Genomic DNA, 26983 nt, shown 5'->3' on the forward strand with positions numbered 1-26983 from the left:
GAAAAAATTTGCAATCTTTTTCATTTTTTCCTTTGTTCACTTTGTCCCAATGGTCATTTAACCCCATCTAGTAATTCCTAGTGTGTCTATGCAGAGTTGCTACGTGTAATGAAATTGTAAGCAGTTTCATTATCAGCTTAATATTACAAATGTTTGCGAATTTGATGAAATTTGATTTTTTTTATTTTCTGACAGTTTTTGGGATGTTCCTGGTCTATCAATTTTTATAAGCTTTCGAAATTTTTATGCCTTGAAATTTTGTTTGTGGATAGCCTCTTGGGACAAAAAGGTTTCTAAAGAGACTATCAAAATGTTACGATGATCACAGTTAAATTTGCAATTCTTTTCAATTTTTTGAAAGATTTAGTCATTGTTCAAGTGTATCGACTCCTGCCGGCGAATCTTTTTTAGGTCTTGCAGATTGTAGATTGGTTACTCGACATATTTTAGAGAAAAAAGTGGTTTTTGAATTTTTTAGTATTGCAAAATTAAGGAGCATTCCTTCTTTATTTTTAAATCTTGTCATATTTCTCGATTTTTGTTGTCTTTATTGGCCAATAAACGTCTTTCAAGGCTTGAGCTTGTTTAATGGGTACGTGTAACTGGATCAAATTTGGTCTTCAAGGTAAAAGCTTCTAGGGTGATAGCAGCAACGATAAAATTTTCGTTTAGTTTGTTTGATTTGAGTTTCAACTTTTGAGATGGTTTTTATGTTTGGTTTGCGCTGTTCAGCTGATCTTGTCAGGTACAGGTATTCTAAGTTTTTCATTCAATTCTTTGGATTGTGTTGCAGGACTTGTCCTGCTACGTTTTCTGTAAGAATTTTAAGCACATTTTTCAAAACGGGATAAACAGATAAATCTCAGCGGGCGTAATTTTTCACGTTTTTGTCACTTTTCAAGATTTTTGTTTGATTATTTTTTATTGACGTTTGTCAAAGTTGATAAAGGTCTTCTGCAACATATAATTACTTTTTATGGCCATTTCATTGGGTATATTTTTCGGGAATGCAAACAATCTCGATAATTGATATTATTTGTTGCAGTTTTTATCAAGTTTTTTAATATTGTTGTCATTTTTGGGTGTTTCCAGCCTCAGGGGCCGGAAAACCTCTCTGGGGTCAGTTCCTGCATTGTTTTTAATTGCAATTTATTTGTTTTAAACATGTTATCACAAATTTTAGCCTTTTTAAATAAAATTTGCAAAGTTTTTTATTTTTAAAAAAATGTTTGGTTCACTTTTTCGTGTCTCAGTGGTCAAGTAACCCCTTCTAGTGTTTGTTAGTTTGTTTTTGCATAGTTGTTAGGGGCTATGGAATGGTTTTCAACTTTTAATACTACCAATTTTTGCAATCTTTTTTATAAAGTTTGAATTCTTTTCAAAATGATAAAATTTGATTTTTAAATTCGGTTACTGAATAGCTCCTGGAGAGATTGAAATGGTTGTGAACAAACTAATATCTGAAAATTTTGCAGCCTTTCATCAAAATTGTAATTGTTTTCAAATTTTTTGGTCTTTTTACTCGTTTTCTAAGTGTATCACTCGTTACGGGTCAATAGCCAGTTAAACTTACTAGGTCTTGCAGTCAGCTTAATCGACAGAATTCAGAGAAAAAAATTCAAATTTTTTTTACATTGCGAAATTAGGAAATATCCTTTAAATTTTTCAATATTGTCATCTTTCTTTTTTTTCTATCTTTATGGGCCAATAAATCTCTTTCAAGGCTTGTGCTTGTGTTAATGGGTATGTTTGAGTGGATCAATATTGCTCTTCAGGGTAAAAGATTGAAGAGTTTTAGCAATAATGATATTTTTTTGAATTTCAGATTCGATTTTCTCACCTTTTGAGATTGTTTTAATTTGTCTGGCGTTGTTCAACTGATCATCCGGTCAGGTACATTTATTCTAAATTTTTCATTCACTTCTTTTGATTGTATTTCAGGACCTGTCCTGCTATCTTTTTGTACTTCGTTGTACTAAAGTTTTTCGTTTTACCTTAGTCAGCAGTTTGTGGTAGATTTTTTACTTCTCTAGGCTAGTTTCACGTGTCTCATTCTGTCAAATGTGTTTTTGGACAGTAGTTGCTCGTTAAAGCAGTTCAAATTGAACAGAGTTAATATCAAAAACCGAAATCAGAAATAGAAACGGGATAAGCCCATAAAGCCTAATTTTAGAAGCCAGTTAATCGAACTTTGTTCTTGGTTACCTTCTGTAATGCTTATTGGTATTGATACTAGCCCTGTGTCGTCTCAGTACGAAACAGGAGTATTTTCAGCTCAAAATTGACATCAAAGTAGTTCGCACTTTAAAATTGTTTGTGTACAAAAATCGTTTTTTTTCATTAGTTCTTTCTCTTTTTATCCCAACCTTGGTTATAAGAGTCAACGGCAGCTATTTTCCGGCTATTCGCCGGGTATGTTTATTATGCTGTGAAATGATTTTTATGGGAAGTCAAAAAAATAAGACCTTGTTTTCTCACAAAGTAATGAAAATTTGTAGTTTCTATTTCCCTTTGAAGCCGACCGCTGTCCAGTTGTTTGAGAGCGATTCGGTCGTTAATGTTTTTTGCCAGACAGTTAGAAAATTAAGTTTGTATTTTTTCGGAAGTGCAAATGTCTGTAAAGTTAGCTTTCAACTAATCTATATATTAATTCAGTGTCGACTTAAAAGGCACCATGTTTAAGCTCCTAATCTTTACATATTTTAACAGCCCCTAAACATGCTTTTCGGCAAAAAGCGACTGGCAACAGTCGGATTCGAACCGGGGTATGTGAGTTAAGAAGCAGAAGCGCAATGAGTTGAGCTAAGAAACAGATGAGCCCCGTATTTATCGGGATTTTTGTCCATTAACGTCGCATCAGTTTCCACTTTCTCCAATTCCCTCCTTTTTTCACAATTTTTTGTGCTCCATGCTTTTCTCCTGTCACTATCTATCTTCTATCAATCTACATAAAAATAATTCGAATACCTATACCTTTATGTTTAAGCTCCTAATCTTCACTTATTTTAAGGCCTCTTGAATGCACATCAAAGCGATTGTTTTGTTTCGCATGTATTTTGAAAAAGGTCAATGACCGAAAACTTGACCTTGCCAAAAAGTAAATGACCGAAAAGTTACCTATGCCTTAAATTCAATGACTGAATACTGAATGTAAAAATGGTTCATTGTTCGAAAAGCTGCCTATGACCGAAAACCTGTCATCTATATCTTCTATATATTAATTCAGTGTCGACGTAAAAGGCACCATGTTTAAGCTCCTAATCTTTACATGTTTTAACAGCCCCTAAACATGTTTTTCGGCAAAAAGCGACTGGCAACAGTCGGATTCGAACTGGGGTCCGTGAGTTAAGAGGCAAAAGCGCAATGAGTTGAGCTAAGAAACAGATGAGCCGCGTATTTATCGGGATTTTTGTCCATTAACGTCGCATCCGTTTCCACTTTCTCCAATTCCCTCCTTTTTCACAATTTTTTGTGCTCCATGCTTTTCTCCTGTCACTATCTATCTTCTATCAATCTACATAAAAATAATTCGAATACCTATACCTTTATGTTTAAGCTCCTAATCTTCACATATTTTAAGGCCTCTTGAATACACATCAAAGCGATTGTTTTGATTCGCATGTATTTTGAAAAAGGTCAATGACCGAAAACTTGACCTTGCCAAAAAGTAAATGACCGAAAAGTTACCTATGCCTTAAATTCAATGACTGAATACTGAATGTAAAAATGGTTCATTGTTCGAAAAGCTGCCTATGACCGAAAACCTGTCATCTATATCTTCTATATATTAATTCAGTGTCGACGTAAAAGGCACCATGTTTAAGCTCCTAATCTTTACATGTTTTAACAGCCCCTAAACATGCTTTTCGGCAAAAAGCGACTGGCAACAGTCGGATTCGAACTGGGGTCCGTGAGTTAAGAGGCAAAAGCGCAATGAGTTGAGCTAAGAAATAGATGAGCCGCGTATTTATCGGGATTTTTGTCCATTAACGTCGCATCCGTTTCCACTTTCTCCAATTCCCTCCTTTTTTCACAATTTTTTGTGCTCCATGCCTTTCTCCTGTCACTATCTATCTTCTATCAATCTACATATTAAAAATAATTCGAATACCTATGCCACCATGTTTAAGCTCCTAATCTTCATATGTTTTAAGGCCTCTTAAATATACATCAAAGCGATTGTTTTGATTCGCATGTATTTTGAAAAAGGTCAATGACCCAAAACTTGACCTTGCCAAAAAGTAAATGACCGAAAAGTGACCTTTGCCGTAAAGGTCACTGACTGAATACTGAATGTAAAAATGGTTCATTTATTTGGTTCATTTTCTTTCTTTCTTCGCTGCTTCGTTTTCTTTTTATTTTCTCCTTCATTTGTTTTGTTTTTGGTTATATTTCTTTTTCTCTGTCTCTTCTGCTTTTTATCTTTCCTTTCACTTTCTTTTCTCTTTCTTTTTCCCTTTCTTTATCTCTCCTTTTCTTTTGCTTTTTTCTCTTTTTTCTGTCGTTCTGCTTTTTTTTCTGTCTTTTTCTGTACTTGTCTGCGTTTCTTTTCTCTTTTTTATTCTATCTTTTCTCCTTTTAGTTTCTTAATGGTTTTTCTTTTTCGTTCCTCTCTTTAGCTTGTCGTTCTTTCCTTTTTCCTTTCTATTTCTTTTCTGTCTTACTGTACTCTTTCTTCTCTGCTTTTCTTTTCTCTTTGTTTTCTCTCTTCTGTTGTTTTCTGCCTTTTTTCTCATCCTTTCTCTTTTGTTCCTGTTTAGCTTCTCTCTTTATTGTCTCGATCACTTTTCTGTCTTTCTTTTCTCTTGCTTTTCTCTGTCTTTTCTGTCTTTGGTTTTTCTTTTCTCTCATTTCTTTCTGATAGTATTTTCTGCCTCTTTTCGTTTTTTGTTTTTGTTTTCTGTCTCTCTCCATCTCTTTTTTTCTCTGTTCTTTCTGCTTTCTTCTCTCTTTTTTGCTTTCTGTCGTTTTCCTTTTTCTTTTCTGTATTTCGTTTGTCTTTTCTCTATTGCTTTTGTCTGTTTTTTTTTTCTGTTTTTTCCTGCCTTTATTTGTTTTCATTCGTTTTTTCTTTCGTTCCTCTGTCGTTTCTCTTTATTTTCTCGTTCTTTTCTCTTTCCTTTCTGTTTTTCTTTTTTCTACCGCTCTTTTGTGTTTTTTTGTCTTTCTTTTCTCTCTTGATTTCTTTTTCTTTTATCTTTCGTTTCTCTTTCCTGTCTTTCAATTCTGTCTCTTTTCTCTCTTTCTTTTAACTCTTTCCTTTTTTTTCTTTTTTCCTTCCTTTTCTCATTGATTTCTTTCTGCTCCCTCTTTCTCTTCTTTCTCTCCTCTCGCCTTTTCTCTCTCTCTCCTGTTTTTCTCTGTTACTTCTCTCTTGCTTTTCTCTTTTCTTGCTTTTCTGTCTTTTGTCTCTTTCTTTTCTGTCTTTCGTTTCTCGATTTTTTTTCTCTTTTGTTTGTCTTTCTTTTCTCTTTCTTTTCTGTCCTTTTTTTTCTTTTCTCTCCTTTCTCTCTTGCTCTTTTTTCGTTTGTTTTTCTTTCTCTGTTTCATTTGTCTTTTTTTGACTTTTTCCTCCTTCGTCCACCCATCTTTTCTCTCTATTTTGTCTTTTTTTTGGTCATTTTTTCTCTCGTTTTATCTTGCTTTTCTCTCTTTCTCTTCATTTCTTTTCTGTCTTTTTCTCTTTCTTTTGTCTTTTCTGTCTTTCTTTTTTCTTTTTTTCTGTTGTGTTTTGCTGCCCTTTTTCTTTTTTCTGTCTTTCCTTTGTCTTCTGTCTCGTTTCGCCCTTTCGTTTCTTTCTTTTCTCATTCCTTTCTGTCTTTCTTTTCTTTTTTCTGTTTTCCCTCCCACCATATCTTGTTTCTTCTCTTTTTTACGCTCCTTAAAAATGCAGCCCAACGTGTTACACGCGTTACGCTACGACACCATGTAGAATTTCGTTATCTGAACAAGTCTTAGCGCTCCCTAATAATAAGGGTAAGCAAAGCCGAAAAAAGTTGAACACAAAATTGCTGGGACTTGGAGGTATTATACTAAACCAAACACATCGGTAACGTAACGTAATGCCTATGGCTGTTGAACGAGGGGCATGTGTTCCTGCCCGAGGTGGTAGAAAAAAAATGAATTTTAAAACTTCTATTTTTCAAATGATCTTGTTATACTTTTGCGGGCCTGCTAGTTTGCCTTAAAAGATGTGGGCAGCTTTGAACGGTTTTTAGTTTATTCAAAAAGAATTTCTGACTTTTGTTCAGTTATCTTGTATCATAGATTTTGGCATTTTACGGGCCCTATAGACTGTATCTCCGATTTTAGCAGAGGGCAGCTTGCTTTTCTGTGGTATGGTTGATCTGGACACAATGGACGAAGAGGAAGATCCGGATGAGTCTGAAATTGATGACGTTAATGAACCTGCCTTCGATATCACCGCCCCAAATTTGACCCCCACCCTTTTACCCACACCAATCAATACAAAAGTGCAATACATCGCTTGTGGTTCTAATCACTGTATAGTGGTTACACAGACTGCTTATGGTGGTCAATTGTACTCTTGGGGATGTGGTGAGTTTGGAAGACTGGGACTGGGTCACGAGAATGATGTCGCAAAGCCCACTAAAGTAAGTTTGCTCAAGGCTGAGCTTATTTTGCGCCCACGCTTATAAGTGCTTAGTGTTTTGCGTTACTGCAGATTTATAATATGGAGCCATATCTGCAGTGAGACAGCTCAGGTCTCAAAAATACAACAGAATAAGGACAAATGTTTAACTAATTTTTCGTTAACCTCTGTATTTTAGACCTATATCTCGTGTGAACATAGTTTATCGTCACTGGAGACAGCATTGTAATGAGCGCGAGTGCGGGTAGATGGGGGTAATCACAAAAATAACAATAATTATTTTTTCAGACAATGAACAGCCAGGAGGATTAATTTTTCAGTGATTTATTATAGCTGCGAAGCTGTAAGCTGAGCGTAGCTATATTGCGGTGCTCTTGGTTTTTTTACAATTCAAAGAATTTGAATTGTATTGGGGCGCTGTCTTTTTACGACTCGAAGAGGAGTATTGGAGAAGTCCTTTTTTTTTAATCAATTTTATTGGAGTGATTTTTGAAGCGGGAAATGAAACACGTGAAAAAATTTGGAGTGATTTTGGCGCTGAACAAAAGTGAAGAGCGGAGCGAAAAGAGAGTGGTTTTTGTTCATACCGCTGTTTTTGAGAGAGCGAGAAATAGATGTGTGAATAAATTTTCTCTAAGCGAGCAAAATTTTTTTGCTCACGTGCGTCATTTTAAAGCATTTTTTTTCATTTATTTTGGTTAAGAGGTTTGGTTACGATTTTGTTTTAATGTTAGGCTGGTTGCGGTAGTGGTTTGAAGGTTTCTGGAAATTCATATGAATTTTATGATAATTCGGAGGTTTTTAAAGTATTTTGCTGATTTTCGGGCTAATTTTTGCGTTTTTTTGACGATTATTTTGTTTTACTGGCTCAAATGGGTGTTGAAGAAACCCCTTCTACTTGAGCAATTTAATGATAACAATTGGTTACAGTTCTGTGGGTAAGTATTATTTTTTTGTTGAGAAATATGACAAAAAAATGGCGAAAATTGGAACTATTTTTCTTAATTTTTTGCAGTTTTTCGTTTTTTTCTGTTTTTAGCTAAGTTTTTTTTGCCTATTATGGCTTGTCTATTGTTTTGCGAGCATCTGGATACCCTATTGGCTGAAGGGAATTTTTCTTTTGGATTTATATGTTTTTGAAATATTAAAAAATTTAGTAACTTTTTCCAGTTTTTCAGTGAAAGTTGTTTTTAAGAGCTATTTTTTCATAATTTTAGCCTGAAGTATTTTTTCAAAATTCACATAAGTGGTTTTTGTAAGTATTAGTTGTTTTGATGAAGTCATTTTGGCAGTGATAGTTTTTTCGGGATCTCAATTTATAACAAAATTTGATCAGATTTTTTATCATAATTTAACAGATTTGATTTTATTATTTTTACTTTTTTGTTTGATGACTTTGTTTCAAGATAATCTTAAATTAGTGAAGGCACTTTTTGTTTGATGAGTAGTTGGATGGCGTTTAAATGGATTTTCACTTCGAGTCGTTTCCGGAATTCTTCCGGCTATGTTTTTTTTAAGATCTGTTCACACATTTTCATTATTTTTGAAGTCAATTTGGAGTAGTGATTTTGGTCACGCCGAAACAGGAAATGGAGCGAAAAAGCGAGTGGTTTTGCGGTGTGAAGTTTTTTCGCTCTAATTTTAAAGTAGAGTGAGAAAGCGGTGTTTGAACAAAAATTCGGTTTCTCGGTAGTGGTTTTTTGTTCACATGCTGCAATTTCACTGTTTTTTACTGTTTTTTCGATTTTTTGGATCGGATTTTTTTCTAGATGGTTTTCCCAATCCATTCACAGCTCATTCTAGGCCTAATTTTTGTTTGAATTAAAATTTCATTTCTCGCTAGGGGTTTTTTGCTCACATGCGGCATTTTGATATTGATTTTCTGTTTTTTTCTTATTTTTTTTGTTCTGATTTTTTAAAAATGGTTTTCTTAATTCAGTCATAGTCCATTCTAGGTCTAGTTTTTCTGTTTAGTCAATGAAAATTCTTTGAATTGTACGTCAGGACTTGTCATGCTATGTTTTTTTGTTTCGTCGTCTGACGCTCTTTCGTTTTACATTTGTTCACAAAGCAAAGCTGAAAAAGTCAAATTTTCTGAATGACTTCTTCCTCTCACTAACGGCATTTGCGCGCGTGACGTCATTTCTCACTCGCTGTAGCAAAAGTTTTTAGGTTATTTGCGTGATTAGATTTTGATCATACGTGACTTACCTCACTCAATAAAATGACTTTTGCACTTTAAAACTTAAGTTTAATTTGAATTTGTTTAAGGTCAAAGGAACTCCTATGTACAGTAAATGCCCCTAATAAGAGGCTTCTGTGGAATGAATTTTAAAAAGCTTTACTAATTTATCGCTGAATGTTTTAGCCTAGTTTTTTGAGCGGTGTCGATTTTTTTCAATTTAGATCTGTATCTGTTTCTATCTCCATTATACGGTACGCAGGTCTATTCTTTCGCAGCTATTCCGGCAATCTGCCGGCTATGTTAGATCTAGTAAGATCGTTGTTTGACCAAAGGGCCGTTCTCAAGTGTTTAAGAATTGGGTAACTTACTTCTCTTAATATATGAAAACTACTATTGTGTTTTCTTTGCAGTGATCATAGTCTCTAATTCTGTTCTGTTAACCAGGTTACGACACCTGAGGGCGAGTGCTTCACATTCGTGGCTTGTGGTACTGATTATACCATGGCACTTACTTCTAATGGACGTCTTTACTCAAGTGGAAGCAATGAGTTTAACAAAATTGGACAGAACATTATTGGACCAAGTGGCGTTAAAGCAAGTCGAAAGGTACAAAACTACATCTTAAACAATGCAACTTGCTTTTGAAAGGCACTGAATGAACGGTTTTTCGTCTTCAAAATCTTTTGATTTAGCTCATTTGCGTTTTAACCCTCCGAATTTGTTTGGAGGTCGGGAAATGCATGACAACCTGTTGTTGTTGTAGCTGTCGCAGGTAATTTTGGCGGGATACAGGCGCTTATTGCCGAGATTTTGGCGAGATACAGGCGCTTAATGCATGACAGCCTGATTTTTTTTTAAAACGGCGCCAATTTTGGACGATCATATTTTTTTCAAAATTTTTTTGGAGTGTTTTTGGAACGTTTCAGAGAATTCACCAGCTTTAGTTGCTTTAGTTTGGTTTCTTTAACCAAGTATTTTGCTTAGTACTTCAACAACTGCAATGAGGCACTCTCCACCCTTTGTTTTATGGAGCGCTGTAAAAGAAGGACTGCATAGCGCCTGAGACAAAAATCACAAAAAACTCCCCTACAGACGGAGCTCGAAAACTCTGTTATAATTTTCAAAGGTGACGCCACATGATGTGGAGCTGTGCATTGAACTGCTCCAGCAGCAGTATATTTGTTGAAAGTCATAAGCTGTTCATAAACTTATTTTTCGCTAAACTGCGAAACCTTTGATGCAATGCTGTTTGAAAAGTAATTGATTGCACGGTTTCTCCAGGATGAAGACCATTCCGCGCTCTAATACTATTCATGCCATCAGGCGCGAGTCTATCAGACGCTAAGGTGTTAGCTAAATGACGTTAAAATGGATAAAAAACTCGCTCTAAAACTCATTTCCGGTTTTTGCTGATACATCGAGTTTCAAAATTTTCTGTTTCAACAGAGTACATTTTTTTTTTCAAATAAACATTTCCATTTGAAAATTGGTTTTGAAAAAAATTGGGACAAAGTATAGGCGAACAAAGTCCAATATCTACACGCAATTTTCCAAATAAAAAAATTTAATTGCTTCAACTAGACCAAACAGCATAAGGTGTTACATTGAATTGATTTTGATACTGGGCGATTCAATTCTTAATCAATAGCCGCCGTCAGGCTGTCAAGGGCTATTATTTAGGCTCTCTTTTTTTTTTAATTCGCTTTACCTTTCAATCACGTTTTCCGCTTTACTTAAGTCACTATTTTCACGCTTGGCGTCCGACTTATTTCACTCACTGTTTCAACTGATTGGATTCTATCACGTATTGAAATTACGTAATGTAGTGAATGCGGTCAAGTCAAAAGAGCAAAATCAAAAGAAACGGGGTAAACATATAAAGCCCGGTCATTTAGTTATAGCACATTACGTTGACAAAGTTCATTAATGTGATTGCTAGCTAGCATTAATTTTATGCTAAAGAGCGTTCAGTTTAGAAGCTGACCGAATGTGAAGAATCTACACACCAAATAAGAATACTTGACAGTTTATAAAAATTCTGTCAATCTATTCAATTTTTTTCTGTTTCGGTCCCAAAGTGCGTCAAGCGGGTCAATGGCGATTATTTTCCGACAATTTGCCGGCTATGTTTACGCATAGAGACTTTAAATATAGAGTTTAACAAAATCATTACCCCTTGTTTTCGATTTACTTTTGTGAGCAAACAAATTTTGTTTATCCGAATGCTTAAACAAGGCTTCATATCTAGTGTTCCTTCTTTACCAAATGGGGCTTCATTTCCTTTCTTTTCAGTTCCTGAACCATCATTAGATTTGTGGCCCATTATCGACCTTTCAGATCTTACATCACACTTAAAAGCTCCTAATTTCCAACTTTGTTACTTCGCAAATTCTTAAAACAACATTTGCATGCTACTAATGCTATTTCACATTCCGTTAGCACCAAAAATCTCAGAATGTTTCTCGGAAGTTAATCGGTTTAGGTTTGAGCTAGCGCCAGCACCTTTTCTTTGTCAAAAAGTTTGTTCAATATTTCTATATTTATTCATATTTCGTTTTTTTAATCCGTGGGCTAAACCTATCTTATGCTTTTCCTTATCCATTGATGACTCCTGTTTTCTCGGTGACAATCACAAAATTCTATATGCACAAATGCCGCAATTTACTCAATCCCTGTACCATGGTTATATCCCAAAAAATTAGGTAAAATCTTCATTACTACCGTGCTCAAAATTTTTTAAATAGGTTTTATGGTGGACCTAACGTCACAGGAAATAGCGCTAACAGATGCAAAATGATGACACTACAGCAAATGATCAAACAATTAATTGAAACAGGCAATAGCTGCTCTGAAAGAAGTTACCTGAGGTTTAGAGGAGCAGGAAAATTAGGGGAGACCTAATTTTCCTGCTCCGAAATCTCCAACTACCATTGGCCCCTCTAAACTAAGCAATGGTTTTTGAGTTTTTTAAAGTAGATGATGATGATGATGATGATGATGATGATGATGATGATGATGATGATGATGATGATGATGATGATGATGATGATGATGATGATGATGATGATGATGATGATGATGATGATGATGATGATGATGATGATGATGATGATGATGATGATGATGATGATGATGATGATGATGATGATGATGATGATGATGATGATGATGATGATGATGATGATGATGATGATGATGATGATGATGATGATGATGATGATGATGATGATGATGATGATGATGATGATGATGATGATGATGATGATGATGATGATGATGATGATGATGATGATGATGATGATGATGATGATGATGATGATGATGATGATGATGATGATGATGATGATGATGATGATGATGATGATGATGATGATGATGATGATGATGATGATGATGCTGATGCTGATGATGATGATGATGATGATGATGATGATGATGATGATGATGATGATGATGATGATGATGATGATGATGATGATGATGATGATGATGATGATGATGATGATGATGATGATGATGATGATGATGATGATGATGATGATGATGATGATGATGATGATGATGATGATGATGATGATGATGATGATGATGATGATGATGATGATGATGATGATGATGATGATGATGATGATGATGATGATGATGATGATGATGATGATGATGATGATGATGATGATGATGATGATGATGATGATGATGATGATGATGATGATGATGATGATGATGATGATGATGATGATGATGATGATGATGATGATGATGATGATGATGATGATGATGATGATGATGATGATGATGATGATGATGATGATGATGATGATGATGATGATGATGATGATGATGATGATGATGATGATGATGATGATGATGATGATGATGATGATGATGATGATGATGATGATGATGATGATGATGATGATGATGATGATGATGATGATGATGATGATGATGATGATGATGATGATGATGATGATGATGATGATGATGATGATGATGATGATGATGATGATGATGATGATGATGATGATGATGATGATGATGATGATGATGATGATGATGATGATGATGATGATGATGATGATGATGATGATGGTTTTAGCACCTTTTCTAATCTCAAAAGTGCGTTCGTTCAGTTAGTAGGCTAGACAAAATAGTAGAGTTTTGAGCATCGTCTTGAAACATTTGTAATTTGACTCATTGCGAACATAACTAGGAAGGCTGTTCCAGTAGTAGCATCCACTATTCATAAAAGCACGCTTCTCGTAGTTTGTTTTGACTGCTGGAACCCGAAAAAGCTCCCGCCGCGATGGATTCGAAGACGATGAGTTCAATTGAAAAAGATCTTTAAGGTATGTCGAGGGTTTTCCATGTTTGACTTTGTGCATCAAACAGCCAGCTTTATATTGGATTCGTTGCTTTATCGGAAGCCAGTGTAATTTCTTCATTAGCTCGCTTGTTCGAGAAAAACGCGGCTGGTTGAAAACAAAACGAGCTGCAACATTTTGTACGTTCTGTAGTTTCTTCAATTTTGATTCCGGAAGACCAAGATAGAGTACGTTGCAATAATCTAATCGAGATAACACGTAGCATCTAACGAGCAAAATTTTCAGCTCTTTATCTAGGAATTGTCGGCAAGAAAAAAGTTTCCTCAGGTAGTAAAAACAACTCTTTCTACTATCACACTATTAACTCATTTTACTCCGTGCTAAGTTGCTTAAACGCATCCAACTAGTGCCTTTATTTCACGCACTGATGCAGCCCCCAATCCATGGGGTAATTATCGATTAATTATGATGCTAACATTATGACTGCTTCACAAACACTCCCCAGCCCAGGTCTATCAATGTGTTAAACTGAGAGCTGTATAGGTGTTATAATTACCTTCGAATCGACTAGCTTTTTCGTTCACATGTTACTTGGCTCACTGACTCCTCATTAGGGTTATTTATAGTCCAAAAACGCAAGTTCAAGAATAAGCTCATTGACACATTTCTTCAAGCGATTTCACTGCATATCAGAGACTACAAAATGATTCTCACTGTCAAACACGTTCGCACTCTTTTTTGCATCGCTGATGTTTTTTTTCGTTTAAATGCATCCTTCGAGTAATATTTTTCACTCATTCTCTCGCTGTAACCAGGTCGCTCATCTGTAACTCTGTTCTTTTATTCATTAGAAATTTTACTCGATTAACTGCTCTATTACTGCTCTACATAGTACTCAAGTTCGTCGAAAGGTCCATATTGACAGCCTCCATGAGTGCGGCGAGGATGTCCAGCTCTCCAGCAGGTTCAACTGCCGATGAATTTTGCTGTGTCTGTTGTTCAACTTTGGCACTACAGGAGCTATTTCGTCCGCTTTTTTGAAACAGTCAGCGTCGTAATAACGTTCTACAGTGTAGGTGAACCAGTTCGAGGCATCTGGCGAAATATACGAGAAGTAGATTCATTATCCGACTCAGAGAGAGAGAGTAATTGTTTCTGTTTGCCAAAGAGGAGACTCAATGCGTGTGAAGAGCGCAGAGGTAGCCAGCTGAAAAGGTTACCGACTAATTATATCCACCTGGTCTACGATGTTGATCGACTAAATTTGGATGATTGAGGTTAAATCGTTTAGTTTTTGGTCATTTTATATTTCTTTCTCTTTAATAGCCGCCCTCATCTTCTCAGCCGGCTAATATAGCGCTCCTTTTTTTTTACTTCGTCGAATAAAAAAATGTTTCGCTTTACCTCATTTTGCCGCCTTTTCAACATTTTGCGTGAAATCTTTTTGACTTCTCTAGGCTAGTTTCTCTCTTCTCTCATTAATAGCCGCCCTCATCTTCTCAGCCGGCTATTATTTCGCTCGTATTTTTTACAATTCAAAGAATTTGAATTGTATTGGGGCGCTGTCTTTTTTTTTTGATCTGTTCACACATTTTCATGATTTTTGAAGTCAAATTGGAGTAGTGATTTTGGTCACGCCGAAACAGGAAATGGAGCGAAAAAGCGAGTGGTTTTGCGGCGTGAATTTTTTTCGCTCTAATTTTAAAGTAGAGTGCGAAAATGGTGTTTGAACAAAAATTCGGTTTCTCGGTAGTGGTTTTTTGTTCACATGCGGCAATTTCACTCTGATTTTAAATGTTTTTTCGATTTTTTGGATCGGATTTGTTTCTAAATGGTTTTCACAATCCATTCACAGCTCATTCTAGGCCTAGTTTTTTGTTTGAATTAAAATTTCATTTCTCGATAGTGGTTTTTTCGTTCATATGCGGCATTTTGACATTGATTTTTTGTTTTTTTTTTCTTATTTTATGATCTGATTTTTTTAAAATTGTTTTCTAAATTCACTCATAGTCCATTCTAGGTCTAGTTTTTCTTTTTAGTCAATGAAAATTCTTTGAATTGTATGTCAGGACTTGTCCTGCTATGTTTTTTTACTTCGTCAAACTTTTTTTCGCTTTACCATTTTGCCGCTTTTTCGACATTTTGCGTGAAATCTTTTTGACTTCTCTAGGCTAGTTTCTCTCTTCTCTCATTCTGCTAAGAAAGAATTTGAACATCAGTTGCTAAGCAAAGCAATTCAAAATGAACAGAGTCGGTATAAAAAATTGAAGTCAGAAATAGAAACGGGATAAACCCATAAAGCCCAATTTTAGATGCCCGCTACTTGAACGTCGTTCCTATAAGTCTTAGTTACCACCTCTAATGTTTATTGGTTTTGATAGTAGCCCCTGTAGCCTCTCTCTAAGAAACAGAAGTATGTTCAACTACGAAATGCCATCAAAATAAATCGGACTTAAAAAATATTTTTGTACAAAAATCTTTTTTTTTCAATATATTCTATTCGTTCAATCCCAATCATGCTTATTGGAATCAACGGCGGCTATTTTCCGGCAAGCTGCCGGGTATGTTTCTGCTAAAAGTGATTTTGAACATCAGTTGCTCAGCAAAGCACTTCAAAATGAACAGAGTTAGTACAAAAATGGATGTCAGAAATAGAAACGGGATAAACCCATAAAGCCCAATTTTAGATGCCCGCTATTTGAACGTCGTTCCTATAAGTCTTAGTTGCCATCTCTAATGCTTATTGTTATTGATAGGAGCCCCTGTAGCCCCTCTCTAAGGAACAGAGGTATGTTCAACTACGAAATGCCATCAAAATAAATCGGACTTAAAAAATGTTTTTATACAAAAAATTTTTTTTCAATATCTTCTGTTATTTCAATCCCAATCATGCTTATTGGAATCAACGGCGGCTATTTTCCGGCAATCTGCCGGGTATGTTTTAAATGTAAAATGCGCAAGACTTTCACATTGCACTCACAATTCTTTTTTTCGTGGTATCTTTTCGGATCTATCCCCATATACCTTCTCCAACTTTTTCAAAACGGACTTTCTATTTTAAAAGTCATTTAAAAGTTAGGTTTACTACTGAGACCTGGAAATATTGAATTTGAATGTATCGTCAACAATCGGAAATGAGTTTTCGAGTGAGCTTTAACCTCTTTAGCTTCAACTAGTGAATAACTAATTTTGCTAGTAGCAAAATGCTTGGTTACAACAGCCAAATCTGAAACCAATAATGGTCTGAAACGTTCCCATTGGGAGATGGTGTAGTTGGAGATGCAGCGGGAATAATTCAGTCAACTAAGTATGCCAACGAGAAGTTACTTCGCTGTCTTTTTCCTCTGGGGCTTCTTCAGAATAACTTTGAGAATGTATTTACTTTAGTCAGGTCCTCTCACCTTTTTGCAGCTGTTAATGAATTTGTTGCTGCCATAGCTTCTTTCACAACGTTTTGCGTTTTGTTACTGCCAGCATATAACTTTATTCTTCAACATTGCTACAGTTCAGAGTGATTCTGTCTGTTGTTCAACAAGGTGGTACTTTGGCTGTTTCAAACAGACTTGCCATCTATTGAAAGAGAAGTGCGGCGCAATTTGGGCAATGGTTTTGAGGTGCCTGTTACTGCATTAGAAACCGATAAATACGTTACCGATAAGTATTTCATAACGTGAGCTACCTAGAGGACCCACATTTTGCTGTGGTATTCTTCAACGACATTGTATGGAGGCACCAAAATTTGTCTACGCCCTCCTAAATAACACATCAACAAGTGATATTTATAGCTAAGGTCATTGAAGTTTTTGACCTATGTCCAAGACAGATTTAAGATCAAACTCGTGGAAAAGTTATTTCCCACCACGTTCGGTAGCAGGCATGCCTGCCAATTTGTCTCCCAGATATAGTGTTGTGACGATTTCAAAGTATATATCAAGCTGCTTACGTGAGATCGCTCTTAGCGTCAAGTGATTTGGTTAGAAAAGTCGGTTTAGTCTCTCAGAGAGGACTCAGCATTCAGTGCTCTGCGAGAACCTTGATTCTTTTGGATTGTCATCATTTACTAAGCTTAAACTCCTAAAGACGTTAGATATCGAAAAATTTGGTACTTGCACGAATACCTGACATCAGTGAGAGAAAAGGCTAGACTTGCACCAATGCCTCTCATCGAATATCGGTTGAGCGTAAAAGACAACCTCGGGTCGACAGCTAACTCTTCCCTTGCGCCGGAGAAGCAAAACATCGACGACAGCATTCGGGACTTGGTGACATTTTTCTGCCACCATGGACGTCAGGCTGTTCTGTTTGTTCTTCATGTTACATTGTGCTCCTCTCTGCTATTAAACATTTCTCAAATGCGGCTGAGAATTCAGGGTACCATCAAACATTTGGAATTCATGAGCAAAAATTCTTCCTGCGAGACACTACATTCGTGCCATTGCCAATGGTAGTGTTAGATGATTTGTCTTCAATTTTACAAAAACAATGTTTGAAACGAATATTCATACGGTAGAGGCTCTCAATCTCAATACCTTTCTATTGCTTCTGACGGACTGGCACAGTCACTCCCAGTAGTTGCAATTCGTGGTTCCGCTGTGATACTGCTAGCTAGCGAGCCATGAAAGGCTCCTGTGGTTTGTTAGAGAAAATTCGAGCTCACTCAAGGAAAGGAGAATGTTTCAAAGGCGTCCGAATGAACGCACCAGTGCCCATCTTTGAATTCTTACCTGATCAAGCGGAGAGAACGTCAGTTGTTCAATACAGAAAAACGACTCCAGAAATGGTATTTCCAATCACGAGTGTTTGTTCTTACCTGACCAAATTGGTAAGAACAAAAAAGAAATTTGAAGAAAGGCCTACTACGCGATTGGAATTAAAATGTACTGCTGATATTTGTTTCATTAAACTGTTGTGATGTTATGTTGATAGCTCTCATTTTTTGTTTCTCAAAACATTAAAATTGTGCTCGTGGTTGTCATAATTTTGTTCTTTTTAGTAACTAATGATCAATTTCTGCTGTTGAAAAACTTGAGCAAATAAAATACAAAGCCGCAAATTGGCTAATTGATGAAACAATTGCCACAAAATTTTTTTGAGGTTTTTTAATGTCTCAAAATTGTTTTGTCTATTGTTGGAAGTAAATGCAATGGAGCTGTATCGTCACAGAACTCTAAATATTTTGGAAGGTCTGCTTGCTACCAGAATCTAATTTTCGATTGTGCAATTTCGGTTCTGGTAGCAAGCAGACATTAAAATTATTTAGATTTCTGTTTTTCATTGATTTTGATAAACTTGGAGTCACATCAACTATTTGCATGGTTTGTATATAAACAAATTTGTGCGAGGCTCTAAATATATACTAACAGTTAAGTATTTTCCAAAATTTTTTGGGCTTCTGCATTTTGTGAAAAGTTTAATTTTTTTCCAGTTGTTACATTGGTAAGCTCTTGTTACATTACAAGCTCTTGTTTCTTGAAATAGGCTGTATGGAGCTTTATCGTCAAATCAAACAAATGTTGTGGAGAAAATCTGTTTATTTTGTTGATAATCTTGTTTCAGATGGGCTTCGATTCTCCATGCATCTACTCCATGACTTTGTCAAAGACTTTGTCGGCACTTCGTTTTACATTCGCGTGTTGCGGCTATAGCCATTCTGCCCTAATTGATGGTAAGCAAATAATAGTTTCATTCTTTATTTTGCCGAACTGTGGTTGCTCTGACAGTCCACGTGTTCTTATTCTGATAATATAATCATTTGAATGGCTGCAAACGTGATCGCTCTAATGAGATACAAAACTACTATTTTCCTTTCGAAATTGGGTTTGGTGTACAGTCTTTTATCTGAAAGTAGTGTCTTTGTTTTTCTTCCTTGTACACGTTCAACAGTAAAAAAAATGAACGAAATTTTTGGTAGCAGTTATGCGGCTTGCATTTTTCTCTCAGCGAGTTTTAGGATTGAGTAATTTTTGAACGAAGTTCTGAGTTGTGAAGGCAATTATTTTTTTCTCTGACTACGTTTTTGGTAATTGTAATAAAGCTATTAGTATTCTACTGTACTAGTTCTTTTTGGATTTGACTTCTTGTTGTGTAATTTTACCTAATTTGGTTTTAACATAATCTAAACGTCACTCCGTTTTTATGCAGCTTAAGCCATTTAGTTGATGGCTGCTGCCGTGCGTGGCACAGAATGTTCCACTTTCGCATTTAAAAGACTAAAATGTTTCGACACCATATCCGAAAAAATTTTGCAGATCATCTTACGACCAAATACTCTGTTGGTTTCAACTTTTTACTTGTGATGGTTTTCATTATGCTCCCCCATTTCATTCTGTCTTTGTCTATAACTCTAACCTTTAAATATTTTAAAAATTTCAATAATTCTAAAGACAATTTGTTGACTTTTGATTCAAAATTAACTACAAAATTAACTCAGGATTGGACTAGCATCTACAACTAGCATGTACATGATTTCAAGCAAGAAAAACGAAAAATTGACAAAGTGAGTAAAACGAAACAATTATAAGTACAGTTGAGAAGAATACTAAGGTTTAATAAAAACAAACAAATTTCAGTGCTTTTTTGGTAGAGCTGTAATCAACAAATACGTATTAAGACCTTTTGAACTGAGCACCCTACAACGGCTCCACCACATCCTCTTAAAATTAAAACAACAAAAAACCATGGGGTCACGAAAAGATGGCAAAATAGCTAATTCGGTTTGGCTTCTGAAAATAAGTGGAACTACATCTGGCGAAAAACAACTAAATATCGATCTTTTTCAAACAGATCTAAACATGTAAAAGTAAAAAGCATAAAAAACGCTGGCGAAACTAAGTTTTTGACAAAGTAACTTATATGAGAAGAAATGGTATCTAACCTAAAATATTCGCTAATATTTCAAATAGAGCGCTATTGAAGTGGTTAGAACTATAAGCTACATACAAAAATTGCCAAACACGTCAGGAAAAGTAACAGGGGGCACAAATTGAAAAGATTCAAATTGTTATGTGCGACTCTGAAACAACAAAGACTTTTGAGAACCATCATGAGCAAATAACTCCAGTTCATAGCATGGGTTATTTTAAAAGCTAATATGGAGGAAACCGTGCTGACGGGTTATATCGTCAGCACGATAAGCAGGGGCTGGCATTGGTGAAGTCAATTGGTTGAGAAGATATAAATGATTTGTAGAAGAGGACCTGAATACAAGCTTCATGGGACAAGGAAAATGAGAAACTTCTATGAAGTGACAGTTTAAGATTAGATAGGGAAGTTTTTCGTTTTTTCACCACATATCCAAACATTAATTGTTCGGCTGATTTTTCTCAGGTTTTGGTAGAAGCGATAGTTTTTTCGTAGTTTTTTTTAACTTAGAAGTTTTTTATTCCTTTCATTTGAGAAGCTAGGTTTTTAGTTAAAACATGGGTGTGTCAGTTTACATGGGTGTGTCAGTCAAAAAACGATCTGATCTTTGTGTTCATCTTCCGGTGGCTATCGTGTCCATGAGAGCTTAATTTTTCTAGTGGCGATACTTAGAAGACATGGGCTACTTGTCTCTTTTCCGTTATCTGAACCTACCTGAATTTGCAGGTAAAATTACGTGAAAAATATGTAGTAATTATGCACAAATTACTTGCAATTTACTTGCACAACGCAATAGTGTAATTTCATTGGATCGTTTTACCTTCAGTTTTTGGATAATTTACCGTCACAGTACTCTTATTGTCAGGTTAAATTACCCAAAAATTGAAGGTAAAATGAGCAGGTAGGTAAACTTACCTAATTATTGCGTTGTGCAGGTAATTTGTGCAGGATGTCTGCATGAATTTTTCAGACAAAGGTACCTGAGATTTTAGGTAATCTTATCTGTGTCATCAACTACATCTATAACTACGCTCGAAGTTGTTAATCATGAATTCTGTTACTCTTGGTATTACCAAGTATTTTGCACGTTCTGTTTTATGTGTTTTCAAATATCGCTTTGACTGCTCAGAATTCAAAGTGCATTACAGTTCACCTCGTTTTGAGGTTGTAGTCAAAACATAAAGGGTTAACATTTTGTTAAATGTTTTGAATGTGGTAACTGTTTTTTAAACTGTTTATTAACTGTCGCGTTAAGAAATTTTGGTCTAATTCCTAATGTTCAATTACTTGTGGCAACTTGTTTACTGGTCTTGTTTGTTTTCCGAACCCAGTTCTGATTTCGCACGATCTAACTATTCTATCGTTAATGTGAAATAACTCTCCACAATACCGACGGGCCAAACACCTCGTGGAGTCATGGGTTCTATTATCCCTACAAGCTGACCAACTTCGAGAGGCTTCTCATTTCTTTTATCCATTTGGGTCTCCTAGCCATAGTGGGAATGAGCCCGTGCAGAAGTCGTGTCCAGAATGGCTGTAGAAGGGTAATATATTTCCCGAGTCCTAGTTTTAATCTTTAGTGATTGACATTGTTGGCGGCAAACTTTTGTGAGGTCGACTGATAAGGAAATCGTTTGGCGTGATTGGTTGAAAAGAAAAACTTTTGTTCGCAACGTAAGTCAAAGGCCTGCTGTTGACGATTTTTTTCAACTCTAGTCAGAAACAAGTGAAACGTTTCTTCGGCCAACATTTGAGAGCCGACCACTGAGTAGAGAATTCGTTTTGAGGACTCACCCGAAGTGGGATGCGTACGGTGGAATTTATTTCCATTCGATGGTCTCCTTCATTAATCGGTCACTGATTTTCTGGTAATCGAATTGGTTTATTTTTGTAGTGAGCTCACGAGAGGCGCCAACGAAACTTCTACGATTATCAGAGACAATGAGGTGAGGGTTTCCTCGTCGAGAAGTTAATCTCAGTATCGCTTGAATAAAAGTCAGTGCTTAATTCGTAAGCTGGTTCTAGATGAACATCTCTTGTGTTAATTCACGTGAAGATGCAGGCGTATCTTTTTGGATACAGGTTGTCGCTGGTGTTTTTTGTGAATAGACCAAAAAATCAACAGCTGCATTTTCTACAACAAAGTTTTCAGTGTTTGGACTTCTAAATTCTGGCACAGGTGCCATTTGTGATTGCATTTGTGATGCTATTGCGTTTTGTCAACGGCAATCAAAAGACCAGTTAATTATTGCTCGTAAGGTGGAACGATGGCTGATCACAATAAAGGACTGCTGAACAATGAAGCGGCAATAGTCGAGCCCTGCGTGTCCATTGTGGTTATGAAAATCTCTGTGAATGAGGAAAGTTATATGTTCTTTGCGGCTTTAAATTGTTGGTGTTTGCCGGCTTTACTCTAGTTGATTTGCATTGGCAAGGCGTCCATTTGCTCTTATAATTCGGTCGTCGGAAAAGAAAGGTAAGAAGTTTTTGATTTTAGTTGTACTTGAACACTTTTGTCTTTGCGAAGACAACCCTGTTCTTCCTCGAAGGAGAATTCTGACCATTTCCTAAATAGATAAATTTTGTTCTGGTCATCTTGACTCCCTTTATGGTCAAGTGGAAACTTCTTGTTGTAGATTTGAGATGGCTGATAAATGAAATTTCAAAGGCGAAAACTCGTTCGAATTTTTCAAAGCTGGAAAACCTTTTGGGATCATTAAGTGGCTGGTTTGCTCTTGAGAGAGCCATGGAAACTGCCAGAGAATAATTTGGCACGTTTGTCGGAGGCCCCTTTGTTAGGTCATGTTTCAAGAAAAGAGGCCCGTTAAACCAACGACATTCAGGTTTGAATTCTTTTGACCTCAACCTTCTTGTTCCGTCGTCAGCTGGGTTCAAGACTCCTGGAATATGACGCCAGTCTGATGGTTATGATGTTTCAAGAATTTCGGCAACTCTGTTTGCTACATGCATTTTGTTTTTCATTGGAGTTTTAAATAAATTGCATTGTCGTTGCGCTGTACGTGCAGAATGTGGTTTTATTGATTGTTACATCGAGTTGTTGCTCTTTGAAAAAGTCTACCCGAACTCCAATGACAGCTACTGCCAGTTCTAGTTTTGGTATACTTTGCTGTCGAATCGGGGCAACTTTGCTTTTCCCATAATAAAACTGATTGAACATGTTGAATCCGTATACTGTGTTCTTAGATGTGCTACGGCACTCATTGCTATTACAGAATCATCGCAAAAGATATGTAAAGTAGTTTCTTTAGCTGTTGTTTTATCCTAGAACAGGAATCGTGGATTTTCGATGCCAGAACCGTTCTGATTACTGCCATAAAAGACATCAGGGTTGCAACAAAACTGTTCGGTAAAGTGTTGTCACATTGTTCCTAAACGCCAGATGTCCTGCATGATTGTTCTTAATGGCACTGTGAAGGGCGCAATAAACCCAATGGGTCATAGATTGATGAAATGCTTTTCAAAATTTTTCTCTGGTTGGGTTCTCTAGATCAACTTCTTAAAATCTTCTGTTGTTAATCACAAAAGAGTCTCTAGACACAGATGACGGTATTACTAAAACTCCCGCAATATCAATTGTTGATAGCTGTTCGTCTATAGTTTTGGAAAAGGCGCTGGCATTGTAGACTCTTTTCTATCATTAGGTTTCTGATCTTCCTGAAAGATTGACTTCATTGTTTCGAGTTAATTGTAAGATCTTTTGGTTTAAACATTTGGTTAAACTTCCAAGCGAAAGTAAGATTTTTAGATGCTTTGAAAGGGAAATTGCTTCTTTGACTGTGGCTGTTGAGTGATAAAGGTCATATATGTAAAAGGAACGTAAGACCACCTTGGATGTTGAAGGGTACTGCTGACTGTTGTCCTCTGCTATTCGTCGTTAGTTCAACACATTTTAGGACACCTCGCTCCAAAAATGTGCCTTTCAATTTGGAAGCAAATTGTCTTTTTTTTCCACAGAAATCTTAACAATTTCTGGCCCTGGAGTTGAACAACTACTTGTCTAAAAATGAAAGTGATTTCAATATCTGCCGATATGGTAAGTGTTTGTCTCATTGTGCAGATAACACCGGTCAAGTTCTGTATCAAGTCAGGCCCTGGCATGATTTGATTATTCAATGAGACTCCACGATATTTTTGAAGCTGTGTTCAAAACTTTTCTATTTTTTTTTCATTTTTAACGTTTGTGACAGGGTGATGCCGGATGTGCAAAAAAATTTGGAGTCGTTTTATCTATGGGAACTTATTCGATGTGGTTTTTTTCTGTTCTTCCTGAATTGTTTTCTTGTATTTCGGTGACAGTTCCGCGTCTCTAGGCGCTTAACTAGGGTGTTAAGTCGTTTGAAGGCCAGAGGGAGTTATTTTGCTGGTTGGGATTGTTTTTCAATACAAAGCCAACATGTTATCGTCCTTCCTTGTACTCTACAGTAGATTCCAAAATTTCTGATGCCCGTTTCTCGCTATCTGATTTTGTGACGTCCTTATTGGACGGCAAGTTTTCACCAGTTGAGTACTCCGTTGTATAGAATTTGGTCTGTATTGCAGCACTCTCTTGACTCAATTTTGACTAACTGAGACTGGCCTGTTACTACTGAAGGCAGATCAGTTTTCCTGACGCAGTCCATCCGACTTTTGTCTGAATAGCTCTTGATGTGTTTAGAGGACCCTGTGGGAACAATGAGGTCAAAATTGCCACATCCAATCAAAATAGAGATCTCGCTGATGTTGACTTCGGGGTTTGTTATGTGTTTCAAGTGTTCATATTGTTCTCACACTTTTCAAATCCACGTCAAACTATATTGGGGTACTTCTGTCGGCTAAAACTTGAACGTTTTCCGTATGGAAAGTTTAATTAGAGTGCGTTCCTTATATTGAAATATTGGCGTTAGGGTGTGTCACACTTTTTGTTCCGCTCATAGCTTTATGCGGTTCTGTGAGCTTGGTGTTTTCACCGAAAACGATTCCAATTGCTGAAGCAGTTTTCGTTAGCATCATTGATACCACTTTTCCGTTGTCTAGGAAAGCTTGCGTGAAAATTGACTTACGATCCCTTGAGAGTGTTACAAGAAGTATGTGAAGAGTTGATAGACGTTCAGATGATACAGTGGTAGTGCAATGAGTTGAGTTTGCTGACTGACTCGATTCATCATTTAAATATGTATTATGACGTTTGCTACGTTTTTTACAGCTCTGCTTTGAAGGGCATTACTTTGAAGAATGTCCTAATTTAATGCAATTAAAACAGGCTTTGAGTTAAAAGATGGCGACTTTACGCAGCTCAATGGACATTTTTTAAAATTTTTGGAAATGTATATTCTGTGCTGCCCTCGAATAGATTTTTCTGCTGGTTTGAGGAACGTTTTGTCTTCCTAACTATGGTATGTTTTCTGGAACTCTTTAACTGTCATTGATTTGAACTGCGTTCTTTATTTAAAGTTGAAATTGGCTGCATGACAGAACTCTTGTCTTGCGTGGATGCATATCTTGATGCCCATTGAAGTTGATTTTGAGCATATCTTGATGCACCTTGAAGTTGATTTTGAACATACACAGAGTGGGCATGCCCATAATGAGAGTGATTGCGTCCAGGATTTGTTAAGTCATTTGTGCTCAGCTTGTTTCGTGTAAAGGGTTCTAAGATCTCGAAAATTTTGGTGGTTAATGAGATCGATTCGGCAAACTGCTCCGAGAAGGGAGTTTCGATCCGATTTTGTGCACAATGTTTACTCCAGTCAACTAGTTGGCAGAATGTAATTTTTGTATTATAACTTGCGTATTCATTGTTGTCTTCAGGTCATCTTCGTGTTCTAGGCGTGTAAAAGCATGCACGAAGTCGGTCATAAAAATGCTAAAATTTTTATAACTGTTGGGTCGCTGGGCTTGGCAACGATGCAAGTTTTTCTAATTATGCATTGCCGATGACGCTAACCTTGCCGTATTTTTCTTGAGGTCGGCTTAAGCTTAGTGAGAGCATTGTCCATTGCATCGGTAGCTTTTTACTAAGCTCTTTGCTTATACATTGAGAAGTGATTACAGGTGTCCTCTTTTCGGTAGTTGTGAGTGGCCTCAAGTCGATGGAGAACTCAACAAATAACTGTATCCAATCTGTCCAAATCGGTGGATTGCTATTAAGGGTGTCAAGTTTATTGTTGGGAAGCTTCCTGATGAGAGGCTTACCGGTGTAGTGATAAATTGTTGCCTTTGTGTGGTTCTGACTATTTGCCAGACTACATGAGGGTTGATGTGGAAAGGTTGATTGGTCAAAAAGGTTCTGGTAGTTGTTGCATGGAATGTTTGAAGTTTTTGTAGTTGGAAACGTTAGAAGTTGATTGGAACTAAGTGTGATACCTCTTGAAGCTGATAAAGTTTCCCGAAGAATTTTCGTTTTGTTCTGATACATTTTGCAGTGTTTGTTGTTGGATGCTTGTTAGCAGTCTTATTTCTTTATCTGCTGAATTGACAAGATCACGACCGACTTTAAACGTTCTTCGAACCAAATAAGGTTTTTTGGAGTCGCGTTTCACTAGCGTCTCGTCTAAAAACTGACAATGTTGTTAATTCGTGTTCTCTTATTCAGATAATAAGTGTTGATTTTCCCTTTCTCCTTCTAAGAACTCGTCGTATTGAAGATTCTCATGGTAGAAATGTCTTTGATTCGATCGTCTCTGCTTGAAACGCAAAATTTGTGAAAGCTCCGGTGACTGTCCACGGTTTTTGAAGGCATGATGAACTTTTACATAGATGTCCGTAGGTGAACGTCTTTCTTTGATCGATGGAAACGTTTGTTTTATGTGTAGTCAATAAAATGTTTGAAGTTGTGTTTGTTTGCTGTAGCTCTTTCTGACTGTTTGATGCTGATATTTTGGTTCACAGGAAATCTGAATAACTAATTTGGATAAGAATGAGATCCTTTATTTTTCAGAGATTTGACTTGCTAACTGACAAGTGGCACCTCGCGCAACCTGGGGACAGTTATAAGACAAT

General features: G+C 36.4%; 1 protein-coding gene across 2 annotated transcripts in view; it reads left to right on the forward strand.

Annotated features, from left to right (window-relative positions):
• The window catches only part of LOC142352256 (serine/threonine-protein kinase Nek9-like), a 148658-nt gene that overhangs the window by 75897 nt on the left and 45778 nt on the right, over positions 1 to 26983 (forward strand). For both annotated transcript variants that reach the window (XM_075404734.1, XM_075404733.1), the window contains 3 exons: positions 6313 to 6614; positions 9243 to 9404; positions 18680 to 18788. In XM_075404734.1, coding sequence (XP_075260849.1) covers positions 6313 to 6614; positions 9243 to 9404; positions 18680 to 18788 — 573 coding nt within the window. The remainder of the gene's footprint in view (positions 1 to 6312; positions 6615 to 9242; positions 9405 to 18679; positions 18789 to 26983) is intronic.

The sequence above is a fragment of the Convolutriloba macropyga genome, chromosome 13 (genome assembly GCF_964194025.1).
Source record: "Convolutriloba macropyga chromosome 13, txConMacr16.3, whole genome shotgun sequence".
Lineage (NCBI taxonomy): Eukaryota > Metazoa > Xenacoelomorpha > Acoela > Convolutidae > Convolutriloba > Convolutriloba macropyga.